This window comes from Prionailurus viverrinus, chromosome A2 (genome assembly GCF_022837055.1).
Source record: "Prionailurus viverrinus isolate Anna chromosome A2, UM_Priviv_1.0, whole genome shotgun sequence".
In the NCBI taxonomy this organism is placed as follows: Eukaryota; Metazoa; Chordata; class Mammalia; order Carnivora; family Felidae; genus Prionailurus; species Prionailurus viverrinus.
The window spans coordinates 54,126,763-54,154,429 of record NC_062562.1 but is presented as its reverse complement, the minus strand read 5'-3'; the positions used below and the strand labels follow the sequence as shown (position 1 = coordinate 54,154,429).

Sequence of the window (27,667 nt, the reverse complement as noted above, 5' to 3'; positions counted from 1 at the left end):
TAAATAAGGGGTATGTGAAAAGGTAGCAAACTGCATGGCACGAATGGCAGCCATTAAGCTCCTCAACCTCTCTGAGCCTCAGTTTCTTCTAGCATGAAATGAGGTTGATGGATTGTAAAGGGTCTGGCACTATTCTTGCATGAAATAGCTCATTTAATCAACACTGCAGGAATAACCAGGATTAAGGACAGAAGTGGAACCCACATTTATCCCGTTAAGAGCCCAGTGACCTTCTGTCCAGTATCTTTTGATACTCAGATGGTCATCTAGAAAGGGGTGAGGGCAGAGATCTGGTAATTCTTACTTGCAACACATGTGGACATACACACACATACACCCAACCACTAACATCTGTTATTTTATTTTTTTAAAAAAGATTCCAATACAAGGCCCCAGAGTAGTGCATGCAAACCAATGACCCTCAAGCTGTCACCATCAAATGACCCGTACAATCTGCTACCACATTCTGTGACCTGGTAAAGAGACCAGCTTCTCCCTTTGAGTACCAGCATCTAATTATGCCAATGTCCAACCTACCACCTGGCTCATGATGACTCAGAAGTACACTTTAGTATCTGAACAGCAAAGACACATTGAGCTGCAAGTACTATTAGTAAATGTCCTTAGTGTATTAGACATGGGAAAATACAAACAAGGTGTAAAAACAAAGGCCAACTTCATGTGATATCTGAATCCCCAAAGTCTCTTCCATACATGATCTTTGTCTAAGGAGATCTGCCAACACCGCATCAAGAACTTGCTCACTTTTGGGGTGCCTGGCTGGCTTAGTCGGAGGAGCTTGGGACTCTTGATCTCGGGGTCATGAGTTCAAGCCCCATGTTGGATGTAGAGATTACTAAAAAGAATAATTAAGACAAAAAAAAAAAAAAACAAACTTGCTCATCTTCTCATGAGATGGAGTGGTTTGCCTTGAAAGACTGCGGGAAGAGTAAAATATTCACATGAGGTAAGAACTTGAAGCTGTGGTTGCAATCCATAGGCCATCTTTACCCTGATGATAACTCATCTCTATAAAGCCAACTTTGTGCCTGTGTGAATTCTGGGAAACGTTAGGGATAGAGAATTCTAATTCCTGTCAGGTCTATGATTATATAGAATATAGCCATAGAAGAATTAAATGGAAGAATATACCCATGGAAGAATTCAATCACATCAGAAGGTTTTAGTTTGGTTTAGTATATTCAGTGTTTTGTTTTGTTTTTAAGTTTAACTTTTTAAGTGTGTGGTTCTTAATGCTCTTAGTTACTTACAGATTGCTACCTGGGTTGACTTCAGGAAAAGGGTATGTTCAGTAAACTAGTCTGAATTGAAATCACCAGCTAATTATGAGATATATTTTCATAAGAAAAGTAATTATGACGGAAAGCAGCATTTAGCTTCTGGAACTACCTGCTTTTTGGTGCAGAGAGTATCCTCCTCTTCAATCAGAGAGCAATGACAGACTGAGCAGCAGGGAGCATGCCAACCATCTGTGAAACCCTCCATAATAACAGCGGGAAGGGCATGAGAAGGAAGAAAGGTGCCTGTACCAGGCAACATCTTACAGACCTGGTTGCCAACTTCCCAACCCCCACCACAATCAGCAAGGCTGGTAACTGGTTGATATTAGCAATCCACTCATATTCCTTTGTTTGCAAACAGAACAGTGTCCTCCACACACCCTCCACCCACTTCCCATTCCCACACCCCTATACAGGATCTTTTCACTCAGCCCAAAAATCCAACAGATGCTAAAGAAATGCGACTAGTGTCAACACAAATACAGATCACCTTTAAACCACAATGTTTTTCAAACATTCTCAAGACCAGCAGGGGTCTTCCCAGAAGGTAACAAAAGGAATCTCAGCTCTCACACCTGTAACCAGTGAGAGTATGACCCAGAGTTAGTTAAGGGATATAAAGTGACTAGTGGTCAGTTATTGTTCATTAATCAACAAGCCTAATTGCAGGAACTCTACCTAGAGCTGAGCACACTTGGGTATCATGATGTCAGACGTCAGGTAAGGATTACATTCCTGTAAACCAAAGCACCAGAGCTAAAGTAACAATTTCCCTTTTTGCCCTTACTTGATGAAGAATTCAAGTAGTGTGGTGCTACCAGAATGATTCTGGCTTGTGCCTCTTCAAACATTTCCACTTCTTAATACTGAACATTGGTAGGAAAATACCTCCCTGGTGCCCAGATCAGGACGGGATGACCCAAAAAGGAAGAAGGCTGATCAACTTGCCCTGAAAATTATTTTATCTTCTGACTCAAGGAAGTTTCCACTGTCCTGGCAATGTCCCACAAAAGCTTCCTGATTACAATCCTAAATTACAGACTGGGCCCTCTGAAAAAGCCCAGGCCAGAATAATTTCACCAAAGCTCTAGAGGGAGGTTTCTCTGGGACAATTATACCATCAGTTATTCAGTTCCAACAGAGTAACATTTGGCTAGACACTCTTCTCCCAAAGACTACTGCCTCCATCAACCAAAAAGTTAACCACTCCCATCTTCTGAACAGCCCACGGTCAGACCCAGTGATAGCCGGGACTGGAAGTTTAACTTCCTAAAACAGACAACCAAGGACTTAAATTGTATGGAAACACCCTGGTGAAACATCACCCCCTGCCACCGCCTCTTAAAAAGAGGTGCTGGGCTCTCCTGGGTCTAAACTATTGCCTTCATGCAGCACCTCTCCCCTTCTACTGCATGGGTTGGGATGTGCCCAGCAGGGCAGAGGAAGCCCCAGGTGAAAGAAGCCTAATAGGGACAGACTTCTGTCTGACCAAAGAAAGGTTTAAATGAATCCACCTTGTCTTGGCTGAACAAAGTGCCCTATTTAAGGCTTCCCTATAATACTGCATAAGGACCAAAGACTAGGCAGGAGCACATGGACTCACGAAGACTGCCCAGCAGAACTGCATTTAGTTATAGTCGGTAATGAAAATTTAAAATCCCTTCTAAAGGGAAAACCCAATTCAAAAAACAAGTAACAAAAAACCAACCCAGGAAATACAGCAAATGAATGCTTATTCTTCCTGTTCTGGTTCCCACTTTACTAATATTCAACTGTAGTGGAAAAACCTCCAAGTGCACAGCACGAAACAGCAGATTCCCTGCCCTAACCTGTGTGCACACCTTAGATGTTACCCTTCCCCTTCCCTCTCGCCCGCCGAGCCCACCAGCCCTGCCCTGCTCCACAGGCTCCTGCCAGGCCCTGGGCCCAAAGATGCCCTGCCCACGGTCAGTGGGGTCAGTCAGTGCCCCCCTTCTGTTTAGCCAGGGTGCGCTTCAGCTCCCTCAGGTTCTCTGTCAGCAACTCCACCTCATCCAGGCGGCCACACTGCTTGGCATCAAAAATGTACGCCTTGATGTTATCAATCTGCTGGAGAAGGAGCTCCTCCTCTATGGGCTCCTCGCCCTCTGGCCCACTGTCACTGTCCATCTCAAAGGGGTTGGTACAGGTGGCTTCCTCAAACGGGTTGCCAGGAACAGGAGGGCTTGAGGGCCTCGGGCAGGGATACTCATCTTCCTCATCGAAGGGGTTGGGCGCTGGACTGTCTGGGTTAGTGAAGGGATTCCCTGCTACGGCCTCCTCCTCTTCTTCCTCAAAAGGATTGTATTCTTTGAGGACACAGGCTGAAGGGCCAGAGGCAGGCTCTGCAGCCGGAGGGCTGGTAGTGCCGTCTGCTGTGGGGCTGGAGGGGTCTTCCTCCTCGAAGGGGTTTAGAGAGGCCAGCTCACTCTGCTGTGACACGGTGCTCTGGGGGAGGGGTTCCTGGCCAAGGGCTGGGGGCCCAGACCACACTCTGACCGGCTCGAGAGCTGAGACGGGCGAAGGAGTCTTCTGAGCTGCACTGCTCTGAACTGGGGAAGAGCCTAGATCCAAAGCATAAGCAAGGTGGGTGCGAGGCTCCCTGCCAGGCTCCAGCTGGAAAGGCCGGATTTCTCGAAAGTCCAGGGACCGAGTCCGTGTGTGTAGGGATGCGGCCTGGAACTGCTCCCGCTCTCGTTCCCACTCCCGCTCACGCAGCATCTGCAGCTGTTCGCGCTGCAGGTCCTCCTCCTCAGCCTGCCTCCGAGACAGCTCAATGGCCTTCTCCGTCTGCTGCTGGTCGTACTCGTCCTGCAGCTGCCGCAGATTCTCCTGCAGCGTGCGCACCTCGTCCGCCCGCCCAGCGGCCCTGGCCTGCCTGATGAATGATGTGATGTTGTGGATCTGCTGGAGGAGGGGGTCTGAGTCTTCGCTCTGCCCCTGACCTCCAGACAGCGGGAGCCAGCCCTCAGCCTTTCTCAGGGGGGCAGGACCCCCTCGAAGGGACGCCACCTCCCCATTAGCCGTACGAGGCGCCAGGTCACTCCGCCGTTCCTTAAGCCTTCGCTGGGATTCCAGGGCAGCCTGGGGAGACACCAAAGCCGAAGGGAAGAAACACAGTCGCCAGGCTGACAGCAGCCATACCATCAGCTGCCCCTACGGTCTCACCGCCCCTGTGCTGATGAGACTCCAACGGCCCACCTCAGGACTCAGGGATCCAACTGCTAAGTCAGATCATGCTTTGTGTGCTTTAGGGGAGAGGAGGCACATGGCCTGGCTTTCAAAAATAAATTCATAAATAATAGTAAGTTAAGGGATAAGATTTTCTCTATCTTAGATTATTCACTGGCCACATGCTGGTCTTAAACCTGTGAGGTCTAGTATCACTCGTCTACACTAGAATCTCACCCAATATTAAATGCACACATTATTCTGTTTAATGTTGCATCTTCCAAAGCATTCTACAAGGAGCTCCCTGAGGTCTGGGTCCCCTGAAATCTGTGCTACAGGGAGAACTGGCAGCCTCCATGGTATTCTGGATGGGAGAAAATCAGCAGGATCTCTGAAGAAATATAGGACTGACGTGGGGAGAAAAACAACTATTCTGGTATCTACAGAGGAGAGGCCAGAAAAGAACAGAAGAGAGATGCAAACGGGAGAGCACGAGAAGTTGCGGTTTACCACGACCTCACAGAGGACCCCTTGGGAGCCTGGGGCAGCCTCTGTGCCCAAGAGGCTGCCAGCAGCATTTCACTTGCCTGTCTCTCCAGGATCCTCTTCCTCTCCATTTCCTGCTTCCTTTTCTTTTTCAGTTCCTCAAACTGTTCTCTGGTTGGCAGTGACATCAAACCAAGCAACTTTTCCTGTAGGAAGCCACAGACAATTTTATGTTTTAATCCTTTTAGGAAGAACATCAGCCTAATGAAGTCTGTTTGTAAGCCTCCATCTGAGCCCCATGCATGCCCGCTACCCCTTCCCTGCTCTATGTTTCTCCACAGCACTTTTCACTATCTTCTAAGCTATATATTTTAGTTACTTCTGGTCTATCCCCATCTAGAAAGTAAATTTTACAAGAACAGGAGTGTCTTTTTTCATGGCAGGACACCCAGCACCTAGAACACTGCCTGGTACACAGTAGGCACTCACCGCATGACTGCTGAATACACCACTAATGAAAAGGACAAGGGGCCTGGGCGCCTGGGTGGCTCAGTCAGTTAGATGTCCAACTTCGGCTCAGATCAGGATCTTGTGGTTTGTGAGTTTCAGCCCTGTGTCGGGCTCTGCGCTGACAGCTCCGAGCCTGGAGCCTGCTTTGGATTCTGTGTCTCCCTCTCTCTCTCTCTGCCCCTCCCCTCCTCACGCTCTGTCTCTGTCTTTCAAAAATAAATAAACGTTAAAAAAAAAAAAAAAAAAAAAAAAAAGGACAAAGAGCCCACTTCTCTGCAATACGGTGTTGGAAAACTAAGCCAACAGGGCTCTAGTAGATCACCCTATCATGCAGCCCCAGTGGCTGTGGCTCTTCCAAGAGGTGTGCTGAGGCAGAAACAACTCTGCTCTAACCTCCCAGGGTGAGTCAGTCTGTGAACAATCAGCTGTCTCCTCCCAAGCAATGGCCCAGGAAGAGTCCCTTAGGAGCTCATCCTGAGGAAGAAATGGCATGTATAAGTATGTTTGTCAGGCAGTATTCATACAAGCAAAACATGGGAATCTATCAGATACCCGGTGAAAGGAGAGTGAGTAAAGGATGGTGCATGCAAAGTCATATTCTGTAGCCATTCAAGTGACAGCTGTTTAAACAAAGACTATGTAAAAAGTGTTTGTGATACAAAATTCAGTGTTAAAAAGAGAAAACATAAATTTGCAAATATGTACTAATCGTAAGTGTTTATATAACAAATACAAATGAAAAAAAAGGAAAATATGCCAGAATGATGTGTCGTGGTCCTGGGGACATAGAATTAAGAAGTTTCTACCCTTCTTTGTAGTCCAGATTTTTCTCTAAGTGTGACATGACTGTATTTATAATTTTAAAAAATAAGTGTACAAATAGGAAATAAGCCTTTGGCACAGTCTGCCTTCTGAGAGGCAGAAAAGCAGGGAAGGCAAGTGAGATGTTCCTATCACCCCAAGATGGCTTTACCTGCACAAAAAGCGTAGCTGAGTATCTGATCATCCTCTGCAGCCGCAAAGTGTTTGGATGTGGTGGAGGGTCCTGGTTCAAGCCCAAGGTTAAGATCTTCTTACTGAAATGGAACAAACATATCAATGTAACAAGCATTGCTAGCCCCAGAAACAAGGGAGCAATCTCTGAGTTGCCAGGCTTTCATGCCAGAACCATCCGTGGAGGAAACAGGTTAAAGACTTCACGAAGTGTCCTTTAAGGCAAAGCCCGTTTCTTACCCTGTGGTTGTACCCAAGGCCCCCAGCACAGCACAGGGTAAACAACCAACACTCACCCATTAAGGGACTGGCCACACATGTAGGGCCAACTTCATGAGGGAGTAGCCAGGGCCTGGTTTAATATTCTGCTGTCACAGTCTTAAACTTCCTAATAATCCCTACTGTGGACTTGCATTGTCATTTTGCACTAGGTCCGCAAATTACATAGCCAGTCCTGCACAGACAGATGGACAAGGCTGCCCCATCTCAGTTCTCCCTCTAAATCATTATACTTTCTACACTTCAAAGGGCTGATTTAACCCCAACAGTAAGTCCATGGTTAAAAAGCAGCTGTTGACCAGCAGAAAGAATCTGGCTTCCTATCCTGGCTCCATCACTTTGCCAGCTGTGGTGCATTTTCTCACCTACAAAATGAGCATATTAATCCTTACCACACCGGGTAACTTTGGTCCAATAAATGAGATGTGGATACAACCAATGGTTGGCACAAAGATGGTGTCAATAATCAGTTCCTATTTCTTTAATAATAAGGAACATTAGAAGCCTTAACCAAGTTACTGAGACGTGTTGAGAGCCACAGCTGGCGCCTACCCTCAGCTGGCTCCTCACACATACTCCCCAGGACTCCGGGTGGCCTCAGGCCTGCCAGCCACCCACCCCCCTCATTGAAACCGTATCTCCTCCACTCAAGGCAGCGAGTCAAACATCACCTTACCTTAAAGCATCTATGAGCTCATACACTTTCTGCACTTCTATTCGAAGGTCACCGGCATGTTCCAGACTGTAGGTGGTCTCCCCAGCACTAAGAAGAAATCACAGAAATGTTTAATCCAAGTTTCATCACGCTTACTGGAGAGCATTGTGTAAAAGGGCTCTAAAGGTTTAAGGCCTTACAAAGGTAGACACAGCTAATTCTCTCCAAGCGGTATTATCTCAGACTTCTGTATATAATGCAGGGCTCATTCCTCTTCTAAATATAAGTGCTAATCACATGGAAGCTGCTTTCTGTTCTTTTAGTCTGCAGATACCACAGGAACAGATTTGTGCCTAGGCCTCTAAGGACTAGCTCTTACACTTGTCACCAAAATAAATGCAAATGAATCTACTTCAGCCTACTTTCCCTAAACAATTTCATTATACCTAGTAAGATATATGAAGTGGTTTACTAAATAAGTTGGCTACACCACATCAGAGGAAAAAGCACCTGGCTTTTCTCACTCAGACTACACAGGGAGACCGTTCAACACCTAGTGATACCCAGCACAGCATTAGATCAATTGCCCCATGCCCCTGGGTGTCATGAACAATTGTTCCCTACATGAGAAAAGCACTTTGACTCCAAATTAAGAAGGGAGGAGTACCCAGGGTGGAGCAGGCGACTTCAGAGAAGGCCAGAGGTGGCTTAATTCCACTTAACTCCAAGGAACAACAGCAGTCATCATGTGATCTTAGAACTGTTCATTTACAAGTCTGTCACCCCCATCAGGCCCAAAATCCAAGTGCAATAATGATGGCTTTTCATTTTTATATCCTCAGGAACTAGGACATGGCCAAGCTTCATCCATGTCCACTGAAAACAGAAACACTTCAAGGACCTTGCAGCTATTAATGCAGCCTCAGCAATGGCCATTCAACCCCCTTTCTGAGGCAGCAGCAATTTAAGTGAAATAAACAGAAAGGACTGAGGCGCTGACCTAGTTTATCATCTACGAGAAAGTGTGAGCTGGAAAAATCTTGCTGTGCGCTGTAACTAGAGGATCCAATAAGGTGGTTTCATCATCTCAAACTGCATAGTTTGCAAAAAGAACATCAGACCAGAATTGAGGATGCATCCACTTCGTCTTGGTATCTCCAAGTCATGTGGAAAATAACAAGGTTGGCCCAAATCTGAAAGCACTCCCAAGGTTTTCAGTCACATCAACCAACATGTTTCCCACAGAGCACCTATCACGTCTGGAGTTATCTTGTTCATGACTTTTTCAATTGGTTATGGCCTGTGCTCCCATGATAATGAAGCTCTATAACAATGGACACGGTCTTCACTGTTCATTGCTACAGTCCCAACACCTAAAATAGCACTTGGCACGTAGGTAGTGTTCAATAAGTATCCATCGAATGAATGAGGGAGTAAAATTCACCTAAAGCCCTTTAGAACCAATCTTTGGAGAAGGAGTAAGAGTTAGACATCTGGAAACACGTTGAGCAATGGCAGTTCCCCAGCTGGATGGGGAGGCCCATTAACCCACAAGCGTGTCTGAGGCACAAAGCAAGAAAAACAACAGACTCAGGGACAGGAGCCTCATGGGTAACAACATCATGAGACAAAGTTTAGTGCCAGCTCAGACCGCCAGGAACACAGCTCTCCCTGCTGGGATCCAGGAAGAAGATAATCCTGTCATGATTTCAAACCAATGGGCACAGGTGGGAGGAAGGTGTTCATTCCAGTAAGTTCCAGGGAGGAAGAGAGCATGAGACAGGTGCTCCAAGCCAACGAGTCTCCATTTAGGGGAGCTATATACCAGAATGACTTGAGCTGCTTCTCCCAACCTACTCACAGGAAGGATATATGCTCCACTGATCGAAATCGCTCAGTGAACTGCAGGTAGAAACGAAAATGTGTCCTTTCCTGCCGTTCTTCATTCTTGGAATGAAAAGAGGAAGAATGGGGTACAGAAGGTGCAAATAGAAGAGAAGGCGCAGTGGAGGCTGAGAGGGCTGGAGAAACAAGGGTTTCCTCCCCTGACACTGTCTTCTGCCAGAGGCTACAGACATCCAGGTGCTAGGACTGGGGGAAATGGAGGTGGTCTGCAATGGTTTCTTTCTTTTGTGTTTCCCTCCCACCGCTCTTTTCCTTCCCTGTGGACTGGCAAACACTGGGGGAGGGAACAGGGACTGGAAGAAGAGCCCTGAAGCAACAGCAGAGGCAGGGAGACATGCAAGGGAAAGGATATTTTTTGCCACAAACCAACTGGGTTTAGCCATTCGTATTTTGTAAGTCAGACACTTACAGACTCATAAGTCAAGAAATTCCTTAAGGACCTTGTAAATGAAAAGGTTAATTTTCTTTTCATGTGAGACCCACACGATAGACTTAGAACGTAGTCACTGACGTCATGAAGGAAAAGCCAAGCTTTGCTTGTGGGGACACTATAACATATTGCCACAGTAAGTGGGTAAATAAAAACAAAGGCAGATAATTCTCAAATCGAAAGCACTGGATGCCATAATTTTCTTCCCTGCAGATTGGGGAAAGACTGTGGGGATCCGATTCTAATGGTAGCACTTCAAACTCCAGCTCACATTATCACTAACCTACAGAAGAGGCAATGCTCCTAAGAAAACGTCAGCATATTTCTTCTGTAAAGGACCAGATAATAAACATTTTTAGCTTTGCCAGATAGTCTCTGTCACAACTGTTCAACTCTGCTGCTGTAGTTTGTAGTTATAATCAAACAAATGGGCATGGCTACGTGGCAATAAAATTTTACTTATAAAAACAAGTGGCAATAACAAGCGTTGGCAGGAATATGGAGAAACTGAAACCTCATACACTGCTGGTAGAAATATAAAGTGGCGCAATCATTTTAAGAAAACAGTCTGGCAGTTCCTCAAAAAGTTTAAAACCCAGAGTTACCATATGACCTAGCAACCCCACACCTACGTATATACCCAAAAGAAATAAAATTGTATGTCCACAAAAAGACTTATACTTATACATGAATATTCACTGAAGCATTACTCATCACAGCCAGAAGTGGAAAAACCCAAATGCTCATCAACGGACTAATGGATAAACAAAATGCGGTCTATCCATACAAACGCATTCACACAAAAGGGATGGAACACTAACATGTGCTACCACAGGAGTGAACCTTGCAAACATTACACTATGTGAAAGAAGCCAGACATGAAAGATCATATATATTTATGATTCCGTTTATATGAAATGTCCAAAATAGGCAAATCCATAGACAGAAAGCAGACTAGTGCCTGCCAGGGAGAGGAGAAATGAGCAGTGACTACTAATGGGTATGGGGTTTCTTGGACTGATGAAAATGATTTAGAATTAAGACAGTGATGATGGTTGTACAACTTGGTAAATACATTAAAGACCACTGAATTGTACACATTAAAAGGGTGAATTTTTTGGTGTCTGAATTATATCTTAATTTAAAAAAAAAGAAAGAGATGACAGGTTGGATTTGGCCCATTAGCTAAAATGTGCCAATCCCTGCTCTAAAGGAAATGCTTGCTCTAAGTCCTGACACCTCAATGCCACCCTGAAGTAGCATCTAGCTAGGCAGCTGCATGAGGAATACTGTCCTTGCTCACCTCCAGATGCCATACTTGGCAGTGGGGCCTATGAACCTGCTCAATCAGAATGACTGGGGTCACGGGACGCCTGGGTGGCTCAGTCGATTGAGTGTCCGACTTCAGCTCAGGTCATGATCTCACAGCTTGTGAGTTCGAGCCCCGCGTCAGGCTCTGTGCTGACAGCTCAGAGCCTGGAGCCTGCTTTGGATTCTGTGTCTCCCTCTCTCTCTGCCCCCAACCCACTCGCATTCTGTCTCTGTCTCTGTCAAAAATAAATAAACATTAAAAAAAAAAATTAAAAAGAAAAATGACTGGAGTCACTTGAACATGGCTACATGGGACTATACAGATATGACAAAGATTCTCCACAGTTGCTCACAGAAGAAAAGCACAGCCAGAGTTAAGATTTTCATTTTCAGCTACCGAGGGGCTGCCCTAAAGGCAAGAAAACAGTCATCACTGAATTAGAAAAACAGAGGAATAGCTTACTTTAATGATGCTGCCATCCTGATGTATTCAGGAGCTTTTTGGTCAACTTTCTCCATGCAAAGTCGTAATTTCTAAGAACAAAAAAGAAGTGAGTGGTGCTTTCAAGGTACAGAAAAGTTACACTGTTATCAATAGAGAGGCATTTAAAATCTATAGTTTTCAGGGCACCTGGCTGGCTCAGTCAGTAAGAGTAAGAGCATGCAACTCCTATTCTCAGGGTTGTGAGTTCAAGCCCCATACTGGCTATGGCGCCTACTTAAAAAAATTTTTTTTAATTAAAAAAAAAATAATACGTACAGTTTTATAATATAGAAATATGCAGAGAGTGCTTTTTGTTTGTTTTTACTGTTATCAATTTCCTGATTTACAGACCTCCTTTAGAAGCAGTAAATCTTGCAGGAAGGAAAGTGACAACAAAACTTTTTACCGGATGTTTTTGCAGGGAGCAAGGCCTTCCAGGACACAAGCCAATGAGTTTACCAAGGCAGACGAAAGGAACTGGTTGCTACATTCTTCCTCTGCCAGGTGATGAAAGATACCAGCAAAAGGCATTGCCAGGGCTCACTTCAAAGATGACGGAAGGAAAAGCACAGTGGCTATTTACAAAAATGAGTTATCAGGTCACGAACTCCATACACAGAATGGATAATGGCTACACCTGCAGCTCAGTACAGGGTTTCATTAACACCATTTCTAGTAGAAGTCTAAGTATTTTCATGGTGACTCCAGAAACACAGCCATTATGACCTGCAGAACTGCTAACAGTGACCATTCAGTGATCATCAGACAATATATAGACAGTCCCCGACTTACAACGGTTATTGGACTTTATGATTTCTCAACTCTACAATGGTGTGAGGCATTGATAGGCATTCAGCAGAAACTGTACTTGGGACTTTGAATTTAGATCACTTCCCGGGCTAGTGGCATGCAGTCTGATGCTCCCTCTGCGAAGCTGGGCAGCAGGCAGCAGCTACAGGTCAGCCATGCGATCACGCGGGTCAACACCCAATACCCTTACAAGCATTGTTATTCACTTCCAGGTACAGTATTCAACAGTTACAGGACACACTCAACATTTCATTATCAGATAGGTCTCTGTTAGAGGATTTTGCGCAACCGGAGGCTAATATAAGTGTTCCCAGCACGGTTAAGGCCAGGCCAAACTATGATGTTCAGTAGGTGAGATGTATTAAATGCATTCTTGACTTAGGATATTTTCAACTTTGGTTGGGTTTATCAGGATGTAACCCCATTGTAAGTCGGGAAGACCTATACACTCTTCCTCTGCTCAGGGTTGTGCATGAGCTGCTTCTGCTGCCCAGACTGATCTCCTCCCCATCTCCTATCACCTCCCTGCTAAACCTTCACTTGGCAATTTCTCCTTGGCCTGCAGGTCCCCCTGGCCACTGGGAGGCTGAGGCAGTCTCACCCCCAGGCTGACACTAAATCCCATTTTTCATTACACTACGTTCCTCTCAAAGTGAGCATCTACCAATGGTGTTTTGGGACTGCTGGTGGTAACGACAGCTGAGGCAACTGAATGGACTTAATAGGGGAAGCTCTATCTCGCAGTTCATGGGTTTGAGCCCCACATTGGGCTCTGTGCTGACAGCTCAGAGCCTGAAGCCTGCTTCGGATTCTGTGTCTCTCCCTCTCTTTGTCCCTCTCCCACTCACACTCTGTCTCTCTCTCAAAAATAAACATAAAAAAAATTTTTTTAAAGGGGAAGCTCTATGCTCATGGGCAGTCACTCAAACTCACAAAGCCTGAAGCTTCCAAGTGAGTTTCTCAAGACTCCTCTGGCCCACTGTTTACCACCTGCTCCAGCTTCTGCCCTCACCCCAAATCCTGCCCACACCCCACGGCAACCATCCTTCTTCCTTTTGCCCCTAGGCCACCAAAGTCTCCAACTTCCTGCTTTCAAGTAGGCAAGGAAGGGAGAGGGAACGAGGTTGTTGCAACACACCCCCAATGACTCTGTGAATTACCCAGGGCCCTAGCTAGGAAATCACACTATAGCCCTTTGGCAGAGACTAAAAGTGATTCAGAGGAACAACTTCCCAAAGCATCTCCAAAATGTGCAGGCGTGTACATAATTAACAGCCAAATCTGCATCTTGCATCAGACCAGGACCGCACACAGTGAGTCACCTCATACAGCTTTACAATGTCGGGGGTGTGCTCCTTCTCATCAATCTGCTGCTCTCTCTTCAGTAGCGTGTCCTTGCAGTGTGTACAGCAGCGGATCCGGTCGTCATCCTTTTCATCCAGGACAGAGCTTACACTGCTCACGCTGCTGATACTGCCCCGGCGGGAGCCATGGACACTGTTGGGTGACTGGCTGGGGCTGGTGTGGGTGCTCAGGGAATCCTTGCTGGCACTGGTAAGCTTATCTGTAAAGCACAACACAGGACAGGCAGCAGTGAGCCCGCAGACTCCAATCACCCTAGTGCTCACAACAGAGGGGAGTGCCACAGGTGCTGATACAGGCTGTGTCTATTGGCAAGAAGCACCAGACCTCTGCCGTCCTGGGGTCAGGCTCTGCGGTGGCAGAGACTCTCACTGCCAGCCAGGAAAGAGCCACACAGTCTAGGAAGGTCTCTTTGAGGCTCTGAGGACCATTCCTAACCTGACCCTAACTGCCCTCCTCCATTTGCTCTGCCTCCAACCAATCCAATCCCTAGACTGTCCTGACAGACTTCCCCGCCTCCAAACATCTGACTCCTACCGTTTCCAAAGCTCAGCTCGAATGGCACATCCTTCAGGAAGCCCTATATTCCTTGAGACAAAGGAAGCCCTATATTCCTTGAGACAAAAAAAAAAAAAAAAATCTGCCCTTCCTATCAGTTCCTACCATATCATCCCTCTTAGAGCACTCTCCACTTTTGTCCCAGTATGACAGTGCTATGTATACCCAGGGCTGTTCTATGAATCTGTGACTCTACGATGGTAGGAATTGCCCTTTCATACTTGTAACCCGATATATACAACAGGGCTACCCCATAGCAGCTGCCCAGTAAATGTTGATTAATTAGCTCAAGACAAGAAAGGTGAATAGTGTCCCAAAAACATAGCTTATGAAGTCTCAGGTGAGACACAAAGTCAGTCTCAGGGAGAAAGGGAAGGTATCAAGGTAATGTGTGCCTGCTGACTGTGAGAACTGGACAGAGGAAACATCTGCTTCTGCCCCATGTTGCCCAGATGCTCTGTAGCCAACAGCACATGCAGAGTTAGCAGAACTCTCCAGGGTTGCAAAACCACACTAAATGTCCCAGAACTGGCCCAAAGCCCAGGAGATCATCTTTAACAACTTTTAACTAGCTGAGACTCAGAGTTCTGATCCTCTGGTTCAAGCAAACCTTGTAGCCACCGTCCCCATAATTCTCAAATGTGTCTTCTACACTCCCCCAACTATTCTACTTGCTCATCTACTAACCTTCCCCAGGGCCTTTCCACAGCTTTGCTCCTGCTCTTCACTCTACCCAGGTTCCCTCCTGCTCTCTTTGCAATCCTGATTATCTTAAAGGCTCTTCTCGAACATCACCTCCCAAACCTGAACATCCATGCTCTTGATCTCCCCAGCACTCAGTGTCTCTCATATTATGACGTTACAGTCTGTTCTATATGACAGTGAACGGTTTGTGACTTTAACCTCAAAAGGAAGGACAGCCTGGTACTCATATTTTAAGACCTTCTCTTACAAGCTCCACTTCCAAGCAGGGCTGACCACAATTGGGTCAGCTCTCTTGAGTGTCTGACACAATGTCTCTCATAGTACTTATCTCTTTATAAAGCAATTATTTGTTTGTAAGTCTGTATCCTCTGCTAGATGCTAGACCCTTTGGGAGAATGGATGATGTCTTAAAGACCAGAGGTAGGCAAACATGACCTGCAAACCAAGACCAGCCTGCTTTTGTATGGCCCTTGAGCTAAGTATGGTTTTTAAAAGGTTGTTTAAAAAAAGACAAAGAGGGGCACCTGGGTGGCTCAGTCGGTTAAGCCTCCAACTTCGGCTCAGGTCATGATCTCACAGTTTGTGAGTTCCAACCCCACATCGGGCTCTGCGCTGGCAGCTCAGAGCCTGGAGCCTACTTCAGATTCTGTGTCTCCCTCTCTCTCTGCTCCTCCCCCACTCATGCTCTCTCTCTCTCTCTCCTTCAAAAATAAATAAAAACATTAAAAATTTTTAAAAAAAGAAAAAGAAATGTCACAGAGACCGCCTGTAGCACACAAAGCTTAAAACATTTACCATCTGATTTTTTACAGAAAAAGTCTGCCAGCCCTTGTTATCCACCATTGTATCCCTGGGCCCTGGCAATGCCTAGCCTATAGCAGGCTTCATGGAGTCAGTAAGTGAATGGATGAAGATCCCATAGAACATTAACTCAGACAGAAATGTTCAAAAAATCACTAAGTGGTGATCAGCAAACAAGGTAGTCACAAGAGGAGATCAGGGTCCAGGGCACCGCCTCCACGTTACCTACTTGCAAAAGGGAGACTGATGAGTTCCATACACTTCTTGCACATAATAGACCCGCAGAGCCGGCAGTGGTGGCGGCGGTTACGGATGCTGAACTTATTCCCACAGTCTGGACAGAAAGGAACATCCTGGTCGTTGACCCAAGGCACCACTGACTTTTCTATTGCTTTGGGAAGAACAAAACAAAAATCAAACAGAAAAACAAGCCATTTTTAAAAAAGAGGTGTGATCAGGAAGAAAGATAAACAGAATGAATGTGAGCAAAATTCTGGAGTTACCTCGTATCTTAGCAGACTCGGTATTCGTTCTGTCGAATGCAGTGAGCTGACAAAGAGAAAACAGTGCAAATAGAGTTAAACAGGTGATGTACACACTTTCCACAGGCAAAAGGCATCAAGCAGGAATTTGCACATCTTCATTTCTCAAGTCTCATTTGTCATCACCAACCCTACAAAGCCACAAAAGCAATTTTGCATGAGACAGAGTATTAGCTTTGCATCTGGAAGGCAGCTCCCTTTCCGTGACCTGATTCCAATCTCTTTATTGTCAGCTCCCCATTTAAGCAATAAGCAGGGGTAGGCCAAGATGTGGTGGGTGTGGCTACTGAAATCAATAGAGAATTCCTGATTCTCCACGGTCCTCCTGGACAATGAAACTGGCCACATATTTCTGTCCTACAGAGTACACATCAAGAACTATACCTGCAGGTGCTACCATGCCCACGACACAATCCAGGTCATACACAGCAAGCATTTCTAGGGTCAGAGTAGAACAGAATGACTGTGGTATTAGGGTGTCTCGAAGGCTCAGTTGGTTAAGTGTCTGACTCTTGATCTTGGCTCAGGACATGAGCTCACAGTTCCTAAGTTCTAGCCCCACATCGGGACTCCATGCTGAAAGTGTTGAGCCTGCTTGGGATTCTCTCTCTCTCCCAATCTCTCTGCTCCTCCCTGATCACTCACTCTCTATCTCTCTCAAAATAAATAGACAAACATTAAAAAAAAAAAAAAATGACTGCGGTATTGAAGATGCACTCTGGTACTACAGGACAAGAAGGCTCAGTTAAGAAGTTCCCACACTAACACTGGCCCTGGCTGAGTAGTCCTCACAAACGTTGTCACCAGTTTCTCAGTTTGCTATCAAGTATCACACACCATGCCCCATTGCGTGTTTGTACTTGGGACACCCAAAAGAGGAAATAATTTGAAGGCAGAAAGGTTTTCCAGCAGCCAAGTAGGCTTCAGAGAAAGGAAAAGGAAAGCGTGGCTATGTGGCAAGTCTGTCATCCGGGGCCGTCTCCTTCAATAAAAGCAGCCCAAGCTAGACCTGCCCAAACAGGTCCTCTGCACCTCTCTAGGTGAGCTCTAGATGGGGCGTTTCTCTGCCAGCATCAGATAGATACAACATACATGGTACACACTGTAGAAATAGAATTCTTTTCTCCCAGAAAAGTTACACTTGCAGAAAAAAAAGGTTTGAAAACAACAAAATTTACCTTCTCTAACCTGATTATTAATTTATTGACTTCAACAACATAGTGGTCAATTCTAGCAGCTCGGTGTTTTTTGAAGTCGGAAAGATGGCTTCTCACAGCACCTAGAAGGAGAGGAGATGGGGAGACAAATGACCTGTCATTCCTATGAAAGAGCCCCTCTCCCTTGCTGCTTATCCTCAATGACTTTTACACGCAAGTAGAAATTCTAGTTTAGAGTCTTACTAAAAATTCAAAGACAAACAAATGGAAACAAATTTGCTAAAATGTTAATTAACCATGGTTACCTTGGAGGCCACAGAGTACAATACCAGAGACCTCGGAGTACAGTGGATAAGAGCCTGAACCGGAGCCAGCCTGTGCTCAAGTTTCAATTCTGCCACACATTGTGCGACCTTAGACAAGTTCCTTAACATCTCTGTAACTTGGGAGCATTCATCTATAAAATGGGGATAAGAATAGTACTTGCTCCACAGAGTTATTAGGAGGATTAAAAAGTTAAAATTTATAAAGCCCTTAGAGCGCTGTCTGGCACATGAAATTTTTGTTCAGTAAAAAGGACACTAACATTATGGGCAATTTTAAAAAATCTCTCATACTTTTCTGTACTTTCCAAAGTTGGTACACTATGGTTTTTCATCAGAATCAAAACAGTCCTTCTCAAAATAGTCCCCAAAATGTAAATGCTAACAGATGCCACAGGAGGAGCCAGTTAAACTGATACCTTGCTCAGTCCAGCAGCAAAGACCCAGGATGAACATTCTCACACAAATGGAACCAAGTAGCTTGTTGTCTCAGCAGATCTGAAATATTCCCTCTTCCAAAACACCAACCCTTCCCCTTGCACCTGGCCCCACCTCCCCAGCACGCAGTCCCCCTCCTCTTCTCAACCATGGCCGGTTCATTTATACCTTGGACCCTACCTGGAGCTTCTCACATGCTACCCTCTGCATCATCTTCGTTCTTTTCTCCCCTACCATACTCTCTAACATCTAGTTAAATTTAATTTCAAATTCCTAGGGATGACCTAAATATGAACTTCTAAAATCTGCCATTCTCTTGACCTTCCACAATTTTGACTTCGTCGGTTGTTGAAAACAGGCAAATTAATAAAACGGGCTATTGAAAAGCTAATAAGAATCCACAAATTTTCCTACATACTTTCATATTAACTCATATGTATAATTACTATTTTGTAAAAATGAAGTATAATTAACATATGCTATATTAGTTTTAGGTGTACAACACGTTGATTTGAAATTTTTAATTTTATTTTTTTATGTAAGTATAATTAACAGACAGTGTTACGTTGTATACTATTATTTTTAAAGCCATTTTCTCCTGCCATGATGAAAATGTTTCCATTCTCCACTTTGGCAGCCACTAGCCACAGGTGCAGATTGAACACTTGAAAAGTGGCTAATGTATGATTGAGGGAAAGGCAGAGAGAGGGAAGAGAGAATCCCAAGCAGGTTCCGCACTGTCACAGAGCCCAACTCAGAGCTCAGTTCTATAACCGTGATCATGACCTGAACTGAAATCAAGAGTTGGACACTTAACCAACTGAGCCACCCAGCCGTCCCTAAGGAAGTGATTTTAAATTTTACTTGATTTTAATTTATTTAAATCTAAATAGCCACATGTAGTTAGTGGCTATCCTATTGGACAGTGCAGTTCTAAGATTGTTCTCATCCAAAAAGAAGCATTCCATAGTGGCCCTACAAGAAGAAAACAGTAGATGACCCTGGATAAATATCAGTTCCCTTCATACAGCCTATTTCCTCATCTGTAAATGGGAATGAGCATCACTACCCTTTACAGCTCACAAAGCTTTTGTGAAAGGTGCTGAAGATAATAAATATGAAAGTTAATAGAGCCTCATGAGTAAATCATTATTTATCTATTGCATGGACATAAAATGTTATATTAAATTTATTATCATTCAACAGTTAAAGGACATGTAAGATTAGCTAGTTCAACACCACGTGGCAGTTTTGGTAACAGCTCTGTTATTATTCATGGACATACAATTCACCATTTAAAGCACACAAATTCCATGGTTTTTAGTATATTCAGAGTTGTACAACCAACCATCACCGAAATAAAGTGTAGAACATTTTCATCACCCAAAAAGATGATTATTTTAAAAGTCAGTAGATGGTATGATAATTATGTGTTTCGAAAATTAAGTTGCACAAATCAGTGAGTGCCTCTTGCCAGACAGGTAATCTACTACGTGAGAGGAGACAGCCAAGTCAATGCCGGAGCTGATGTCAAACACCTGGATTCCTATCTCATTTCTGTAGCTGCTTAGCTGTTTGACTCTGGGAAGGTCCCCATCAAGTGCAGTGAGGATTAAATGAGTCCACGTGTAAAGCATTTAATGCAGTGCCTAACACAAAGTAGGTGCTGGGCTCGTTCTGGTCCATTTTCGCCCCCCACTGGGACATAAGGACCGTGAGAAGTTTAGACCATTCTGGTTTACTGATGCCTCTGGTTTACTGATGCCTCCTCAACTCTTAAAACATCACCTAGGACATAAAGATGCTCAAACATTTGCTGAATGAAGGAACAGAATTTCTTACCAAGTTCCTGGGGTTCCCACATGTAAGGGTCAACCCCTCCATAGCTGAAAGACTCATAGCCCTGTGTCCCCGATTCTGCTCGGTCATCTCCTTCTCGTTTCAACAGCCTGTTCTTGGCTTTCTTAGCCTTCTGGACAAGACCTGGAAAAATCAAACAAACACCATAAATGAGTCCACAAAGAACATCTAGCACAAAGTCAAGGGAAATCTCAAACACAAAAAGTGATGAAATGACTATACTTCATTTGAAAATTTTTGGATCCCAAATAAACTGCAATGATAAACCCCCAGAGCAATCCATTCACTAGTCAGTATTAGCAGTAAGTTGGTTTATGTAGCCAGTATGTAGCTACATTACTAGTTGTTGCCAAATTTAAGAGCCCAATTAAATAAAAGTATTAAAGCCAAATTCAATGAGGGGACCAAGGGAATGGAAAATTTTTTTTTCTAGATCTTAATTGGGGAGGTGGTTACATGGGTATATACATTTTTCAAATCTTACTGCATTGCACTTAAAAACTTATTTGTAGGGGCACCTGGGTGGCTCAGTCAGTTAAGCATCCGACTACGGCTCAGGTCATGATCTCACGGTCTGTGAGTTCGAGCCCCGCATCGGGCTCTGTGCTGACCGCTCAAAGCCTGGAGCCTGTTTCAAATTCTGTGTCTCCCTCTCTCTCTGACCCTCCCCCGTTCATGCTCTGTCTCTGTCTCAAAAATAAATAAACGTTAAAAAAGTTAAAAAAAAAAAAAACTTATTTGTAAAGTATATTTCAATTAAAACAAAGTTTTTAAAGTTAAATTCTACAGTATTAATTTATTTACTCTATGGACTCATGAGGAAACACTTCTTATTTACTTCCAGGATGGAAGTAAACCAACACCTGGGCTGGTGCTCCCCATAATGCTTATCTGTACATAGAGTTCTTCTTCCCCCACTCACTTAATGAATGCATGTGTGCTGACACTGACAAAAAGCTTCAAGAAACAGATATAACACCTACAACATAAGCAAAGGGAACCAGACTTGGTAACAAGAGAAAATGAACGTTTCCTGGATTGATTCCTTGCATGTACCAGGCACAAAGTGCTTTCAAATACATTAGGCCAATTCATGCTCACAACATTATGAGGCAGGTGGTATCCCTACTTATAAATGAGGACATGACATCAAAGAGGGGGAAACTTGCTGCACCCAAGATCACAGAGCTTATAAGGCAGCAGTGCTGGAAGTGGAAACCCCATCTGTCTGAAATGAGAACCCCAGCTCTCCCCGGTCAGCACAACTCAAAAACTATGCCTCCACAGAACAGGGGTTCTGCCCCCTGTGCTAAGAGGACCTGCTGTTGAAGGAGAACAATCAACTGGTGGGAAAAAAGAATTCTTGATCCTAAGTTGCTCTCATTAATGTTCTTAAGTCTAGGATGACTATCCCTTACTGCCACTAGAATCTAGTAGAAAATACGAGGTTTAACACAAAATGTAATTTATTTTACATTTAATAGATCACTACTTCATGGAAGTCCCTGACTTCTGAACTGCTGTTACCTGAACAACATTAAAAACTACCAAAGCTTGGGGCGCCTGGGTGGCTCAGTCGGTTAGGCGGCCGACTTCGGCTCAGGTCATGATCTCGCGGTCTGTGAGTTCAAGCTCCGAGTCGGGCTCTGTGCTGACAGCTCAGAGCCCGGAGCCTGTTTCAGATTCTGTGTCTCCCTCTCTCTGACCCTCCCCCATTCATGCTCTGTCTCTCTCCCTGTCTCAAAAATAAATAAACATTAAAAAAAAATTAAAAAAAAAAAAAAAAACTACCGAAGCTTTTCAAAACTCTAGGGAAATGCAGATATGGAGGGGCTGGCAGGCAGAGGGAGAAAGTGTTAAGCTTATATATATATGTCTTTGTTAGGCGGTCAAGCTAATAAGCAAATTCCCTGATTATCGGTCACTCTGAGATGGCTTTCTCCACCTGGAAAAATAAGGTCCACCAGATGATATTCTTAACAATAGGGGAGAGAAAACAGAAAACGGTAAACAAAGGGTTAGCAGACAGGAAATTGGAGTTAGCAGACACAAATTCACTTCTGCAAACAAAACTAAGCTGTGTCCAGTTAAACAGGCAAGTCCATGTAATTTAACCGCTTTAGGATAGAAGAGGATAGAAGAACGCACTGGCCACCTTCCCAGGTATAGCCCTTCAAGAGGAGGCCAATTAAGAACAATCCCATATATCTTTAAAAGCACAAAGCAGAGGGAAAAAAACTACTAAAAAAAAAAACACACACAAAGCAAAAGCCACAGGTAATTTTCAATTACCTTTTCTTATACTTACTGTACATGTGCTAAACTGAAGCTGAAGCAGGGCTGGGGCCCAAACTCACTGACCACTTAATGACAAGTTTATATTTTCTTTCTTAAACCACCTCCAACACCTGGTATCAAGGTTTGCTCTTTTGGCTTTAATATTTCACTTGACAAAACCAGCAATGTCATAAAATGTCTAAGAACCAAAAGACCAAATGCTTTTCAAAGGACTTCTCAAAAATCTTTGATGTCAATCTTTAAAACTTTACTTTCCTGGTTCCAAAACACAGAAAACTCCCACAGAAGCAAGATATCCTTCCTGACTGAAGAAATGCTCATTAGTACTAAAGAAATGCTTAACTCAATTTCTTAGGTCTTCTGAGGTAGAGATAGGGGGAAAACAAAAAAAAACACAAGAGAATTCTTTCAAGTTTCTTTCACAACTCATAAAATCTCTATTACTCTTTAAGTGGATTCTCACACCTATTATTCCCTACATAACCTTAAATGTTTTTCCTCTAATAAATGGGTTACCACAGGAAAATGAAGACATTGTCTAACTTCTGAACCCACTAGCATCAAAGTCTTAGTGACATCACGGTATATGACAGCTGACACTCAGACTGGATGCTCATTAAAGGTCACAGAGGTGCTCCAGCTGTCCAAAGAAACTTAGATGAGCAGTTTTTGTTTGCATTCTAGCTGCAGGGCAAGCTGTGATTGGAACACAGGGTCTGGTATCATCAGTGATGCCAAATGGAAAGAGCAGCACTAGACTCAGAGGTGACAGAAGACCTGGGGTCAAAGTCTACCTCTATAAATTCCTGTGTGACCTTGGATAAGTTGCTCAACATCTCTGAGCCTCACTTTTTCTCTGTAGAATGAAACCAACCACCATCTTGCAGAGTTGCTGGAAGAATCAAATGAAATAACGATGTTTATAAAGGAACTCTGAAAACGACAAAATACAAAACTTTTTTTTTTTTTTTTTGCTAACAGTTATGGCTCTGCTCCAGCCTCTACAGACACCTTATTTATCACAGCCCTCAGGATTATGAAAATGTTTGACTTTGTCATGTGGTTAGAAAGAGGTAATAAATGATAATGCTTTCAACAATTTTTTCTGAACTGAAAAGTGAGACATGGAGAGGGACTATTTCATTACAGGGTGCATGTGACTCGCATGTGTGGAGGCCAAAGTCCATTTAGAAATATATGATCATCCCCTTCTCTCCCACCCAACACAGAATTGTCAATACACATCCAGGCCTTTGTAATCTCGCTGCCTTCAGAAATGCTGCCAGCTAGGAGAAGCAGATTAGCTGAATCACTAGGAAAGTGAGTTCCAGAATACTGGCATCATATTTAGGAGTTAGAATCTGAATTCCAGAAATGAACACTATGTATGGTTAAAATTGCTTTGAAAAAATCCTTTCTGTGACTCTCTACAACCTGAGGCCTGAGAAGCTCAAAAACCAAGTTTAACTTTTTAGGTTGTTTCTCCTTGCTTTTCAACTCTGACCTTCCTTTTCCTGGGCTGCAGAGGACAAGGTATAGTTGAAGAAGGAAGGATGGCAGGAAGGCTTGAATTTGTAACAGAGTAATGGATATACAATGGGCCTCCACTTTCAGAGCTAAGGGAAGAAATTCCACTCCATATTCCTCACAGGCTGGCAATTAGATAATTCAAACAGTCTAGCGAGACAGCAGAGAGCACAGTGATTACATTTATTAGGTTCAAAGCCACGCCCTACCTCATGGTGTGACTTCAGGCAAGTCACCTAATTTCTCTGTGACTTAGTACCCTCAACAGTAAAATGGGGTCCCACAGTCCGATAGGTATCATGAGGATTAAATGAGGTGAATTCATGGGGAAGACTCTGAACAATGCCTGGCACATGGGAAGCATTAGATATACGTTCACTACTATTATTATTAATTTACTATTGTTTATCACCTTCTGGTGGGATCATGGAAGCTAATGAAAACCATCCCATGAGTTAAAGCTCCCAAGGACAGAACAGGATAGGCAAAAAACTCACGCCTCTTACTTTTAATTTGCCCTTTGACATCACGGTCTTCCCCAGAGTGCTCTTCCTCATAATGTGACTGAAGCTGACAGAAGGACTGCAGGTCCTTCAGGCACAAAGGGCAAAGGAAGCCCTCCCTGACTTCCCCAGGGTCATCCAGAGAAGCCATAGCAGTGTCCCTCTCAACCCCTCATGCCAAGAGTCAGCTTGATTCCTCCACAAGGGACCAGTGCTCTCACAGCATTAGCTTAACCAAGCGGCACACAGGTGACAGGAAAGTGGTATCATGGCTCTGGATGAGGTTTCCTCTCTGGAGTAGGAGAAGCCCTGAAACAGGAAAGAAGGGACAGAAAAGAGGCAATTCAGGCAAATTAGCAGCAATTGAGAATTTTCTTTGCTCTTTTCAACGCTCAACAAGATTATTTAATGTTTGCTCACTGCAAGTTTCAGAACACAAACTGCCTTCTCAAACCCTTACACTGAAATACAAAACCTTCAAAGATTTGAGAACATCACTGGACAATGGCAACTCGCTGAAGTAGGAAGCACAGATTCCTGAAGATAAGAAAATTCAACTTCAAAAGCAAACACAAAACCCAGGCAGTTCTCTAACATGCACTTCAGTTGGTCCAACTCCATAATTTGTATGCCACTTCAGCCACTGACGAAATGTCTGAAGTACTTGCCAACACACAGAAATTTGTTTTTAAGTCTATTTATTTTGAGAAAGAGAGAGCACAACTGGGGGAAGGGCAGAGGAGAGACAGGATCCCAAGCAGGCTCTGTGCCATCAGCACAGAGCCCGACACGGCTGAAACTCACCAACAGTGAGATCATGACCTGTGCCGAGATCAAGAGTCGGTCGCTTTACTGACTACCCCACCCAGGCGCCCCCACACACAGAAATTTTTGACTCTTTACTTTGGTCATTTACTCAACCACATATACTAAGCTCTTACACTTACATCACAAATGCAAAGAGTGGGGCGCCTGGGTGGTTCAGTCATTTAAGCATCTGACTTCGGCTCAGGTCATGATCTCACGGTTTGTGGGTTCGAGCCCCGAACAGGGCTCTGTGCTGACAGCTCAGAGCCTGGAGCCTGCTTTGGATTCTTTGTCCTTCTCTCTCTCTGCCCCTCCCCCACTCACACTCTGTCTCTCTCTCAAAAATAAACATTTAAAAAATTTTTTTAATAAATAAAAATGTTTCAAAATGCAAGGAGAAAAAGAGATAGTGTTTGCCCTAAAAAACAAAAGCAAAGCTAAAACCACACCAAACAAAAATCCCAACCTTAGTCTAAGGAGGAGCACTAAAAATCCAGTGGTAAGGCGTGCCTGGGTGGCTCAGTTGGTTAGGCAGCTGACTTCAGCTCGGGTCATAATCTCGAGATCTGTGAGTTCGAGCCCCGTGTCGGGCTCTGTGCTGACAACCTGGAGCCTGGAGCCTGCTTCGGATTCTGTGTCTCCTCTCTCTGCTCCTCCCCTGTTTGTGCTCTCTCTCTCTCTCTCTCTCTCTCTCTGTCTCTCAAAAATAAATAAATGTTTAAAAAAAAAATTTTTTTTTAATCCAGTGGTAAAAAGAAAAATCTATTTTGTGTTTTATATTTGTACTTTTTCAACAGTGAACATAGTGGGTTTTATAAGTCAATAAATGACAGCTGAAAAGCCAGCCTAATGTTCTCACTGCTTCAAAAATAAAAGGATTTAGTGCTTAAGACATCCAGGGCTTAATAGGTTACATTTTCACTTTTACTGGGCCATGCCAAAGTCACTTCCAATGTCACCTCAGAAAAACACCCAGCCTTGGGAGAATCCAGATAAAACCATTCCACAAAAGCAGAGAAATTTCTCCCCAAGAACCTGTGGTCACAAACCGCAGTAGAGAGTAAGAGGAAATGTATGACTCTCAGCTTCGGATAGGCCTGCTCAGAGGGCCTGTGAGGACGGAATGCCTGGTCCTCAAAGCCGAAGGGTAGACATGACCCAGAAAATAAGCAAATGAAACACCGGGCCCCTGGTTTTTCCCCTCTAAGAAACCCCACGACTATATACACCCAGATCTCAGCCCCTTTTCCAGAGGGTCACTGAAATAGCAGTTCCAGTTTCCTCCCCAGCAAGTGGTTATGGGATGCGGGGACTCTAAAAGCTCCTTTCCTTCCCAGGCACTCACCCTAACAACCACAAATCAAACACACACACCCTTCACATCTCAACCCAACCTTGCTTCCTCAAGGAAATGCCTCTCACTTGAGGCATTCTCCCCTGGGACAGCACTCGTATCAACTTATAATCACGAGTACATAAAATAACTAAGTACAGAAGGCTCTAAGCTCTGTAAGGGCAGAGACTATGCGCTTTTCCCACCACCTTACCCCAGGGTCTAGCACATTCCCTGGCACCTACCACGAAGAAACCCAAGAAAGCTTCATTTGTGAATGAATGAATGCCTCACCGAACTCTAAAATCGCATAACCAAACACACACCACAACCAAATAAATCTACAAACCACGAAGCCAGACCCCACAACCGTAACATGTGCAAGCCCCTCTCGACCCACACCACGTAAAAAATAAAAATTATACCTACATATCCTGAAATTATACGCCCAGCATGAATGCTACACGGCTACATGCCGCAGAGACTACACATCCCACAGTCGCACTCATCACGGCCTCGACCGCGCACAACACCCTCCACACAATTCAACACGATTATGCACAGGTCGCATAACCACACACGACATGAAAGACTCGACCCCACAGAGCGGACATGACAACTTGACACGGCGCACAGACGCCACACCAAACGCTACAAACGACTCTACACAAACTCAGAACCCAAACGCCTCAACCTCACACAACCAGGGAACCAAACGCAAGCAATCGGGAGACCACCGCTCACGCACCCTCAGCCGTATAGCCAAACACAACTGTGCACGCCCCCACGTAACCACACAATCACACAGAGCCCAATCGTCGCAAGCACAATGCAGGCCAAACTCACGGCCCGAAAGCCACATCTCCCACCAAGCACGTCACACCCACCACAACCGCATACCTCCCACACCCGCACGGCCCGCCCGTCTCTGTTCCTGAGGTGAGCCGAGCTTCCGCCACTCAGACCCTTCCCGGCCCTCTGTACCCGGCCGCGCTCCCCCTGGCACGCAGGCCCGTCGGCTCCTCCCGCCGGGGTTCTGGGCCTCTGCGGTCCCTCACCCAGCCGCGGCCGCCATCTCCATCGGTTGCTCGACGCTCGGC

The 27,667-nt window shown here is 44.7% G+C and overlaps 1 protein-coding gene across 4 annotated transcripts; it reads right to left on the bottom strand.

Annotated features, from left to right (window-relative positions):
• Positions 1 to 345: 345 nt before the first annotated feature.
• On the bottom strand, positions 346 to 27,667 carry RBSN (rabenosyn, RAB effector). 4 transcript variants are annotated; one of them, XM_047849364.1, is made up of 12 exons: positions 27,626 to 27,667; positions 24,431 to 24,736; positions 20,082 to 20,222; positions 17,500 to 17,600; positions 16,283 to 16,328; positions 16,009 to 16,170; positions 13,676 to 13,917; positions 11,523 to 11,593; positions 7,435 to 7,521; positions 6,460 to 6,562; positions 5,078 to 5,182; positions 346 to 4,403 (listed from the first exon to the last, which is right to left on the bottom strand). In XM_047849364.1, the coding sequence occupies exons 2-12, from the start codon at positions 24,576 to 24,578 to the stop codon at positions 3,258 to 3,260; spliced, it is 2,352 nt and encodes a 783-aa protein (XP_047705320.1). In that variant the 5' UTR covers positions 24,579 to 24,736; positions 27,626 to 27,667; the 3' UTR covers positions 346 to 3,257. The 4 variants fall into 4 exon arrangements, with proteins under 4 accessions (XP_047705320.1, XP_047705318.1, XP_047705317.1 ...); XM_047849362.1 differs by having other exon boundaries at positions 27,552 to 27,665; XM_047849361.1 differs by lacking the exon at positions 27,626 to 27,667 and adding an exon at positions 27,468 to 27,618.

Coding starts and splice junctions, on each gene's coding strand:
- RBSN (XM_047849364.1), bottom strand. CDS start 24,578: ATGGCTTCTCTGGATGACCCTGGGGAAGTCAGGGAGGGCTTCCTTTGC. Junction 13,918..16,008: donor CATCAGTCTCCCTTTTGCAA/GTAGGTAACGTG, acceptor TGTGCTTTACAG/ATAAGCTTACCAGTGCCAGC. Junction 11,594..13,675: donor ACATTGTAAAGCTGTATGAG/GTGACTCACTGT, acceptor TTTTGTTCTTAG/AAATTACGACTTTGCATGGA.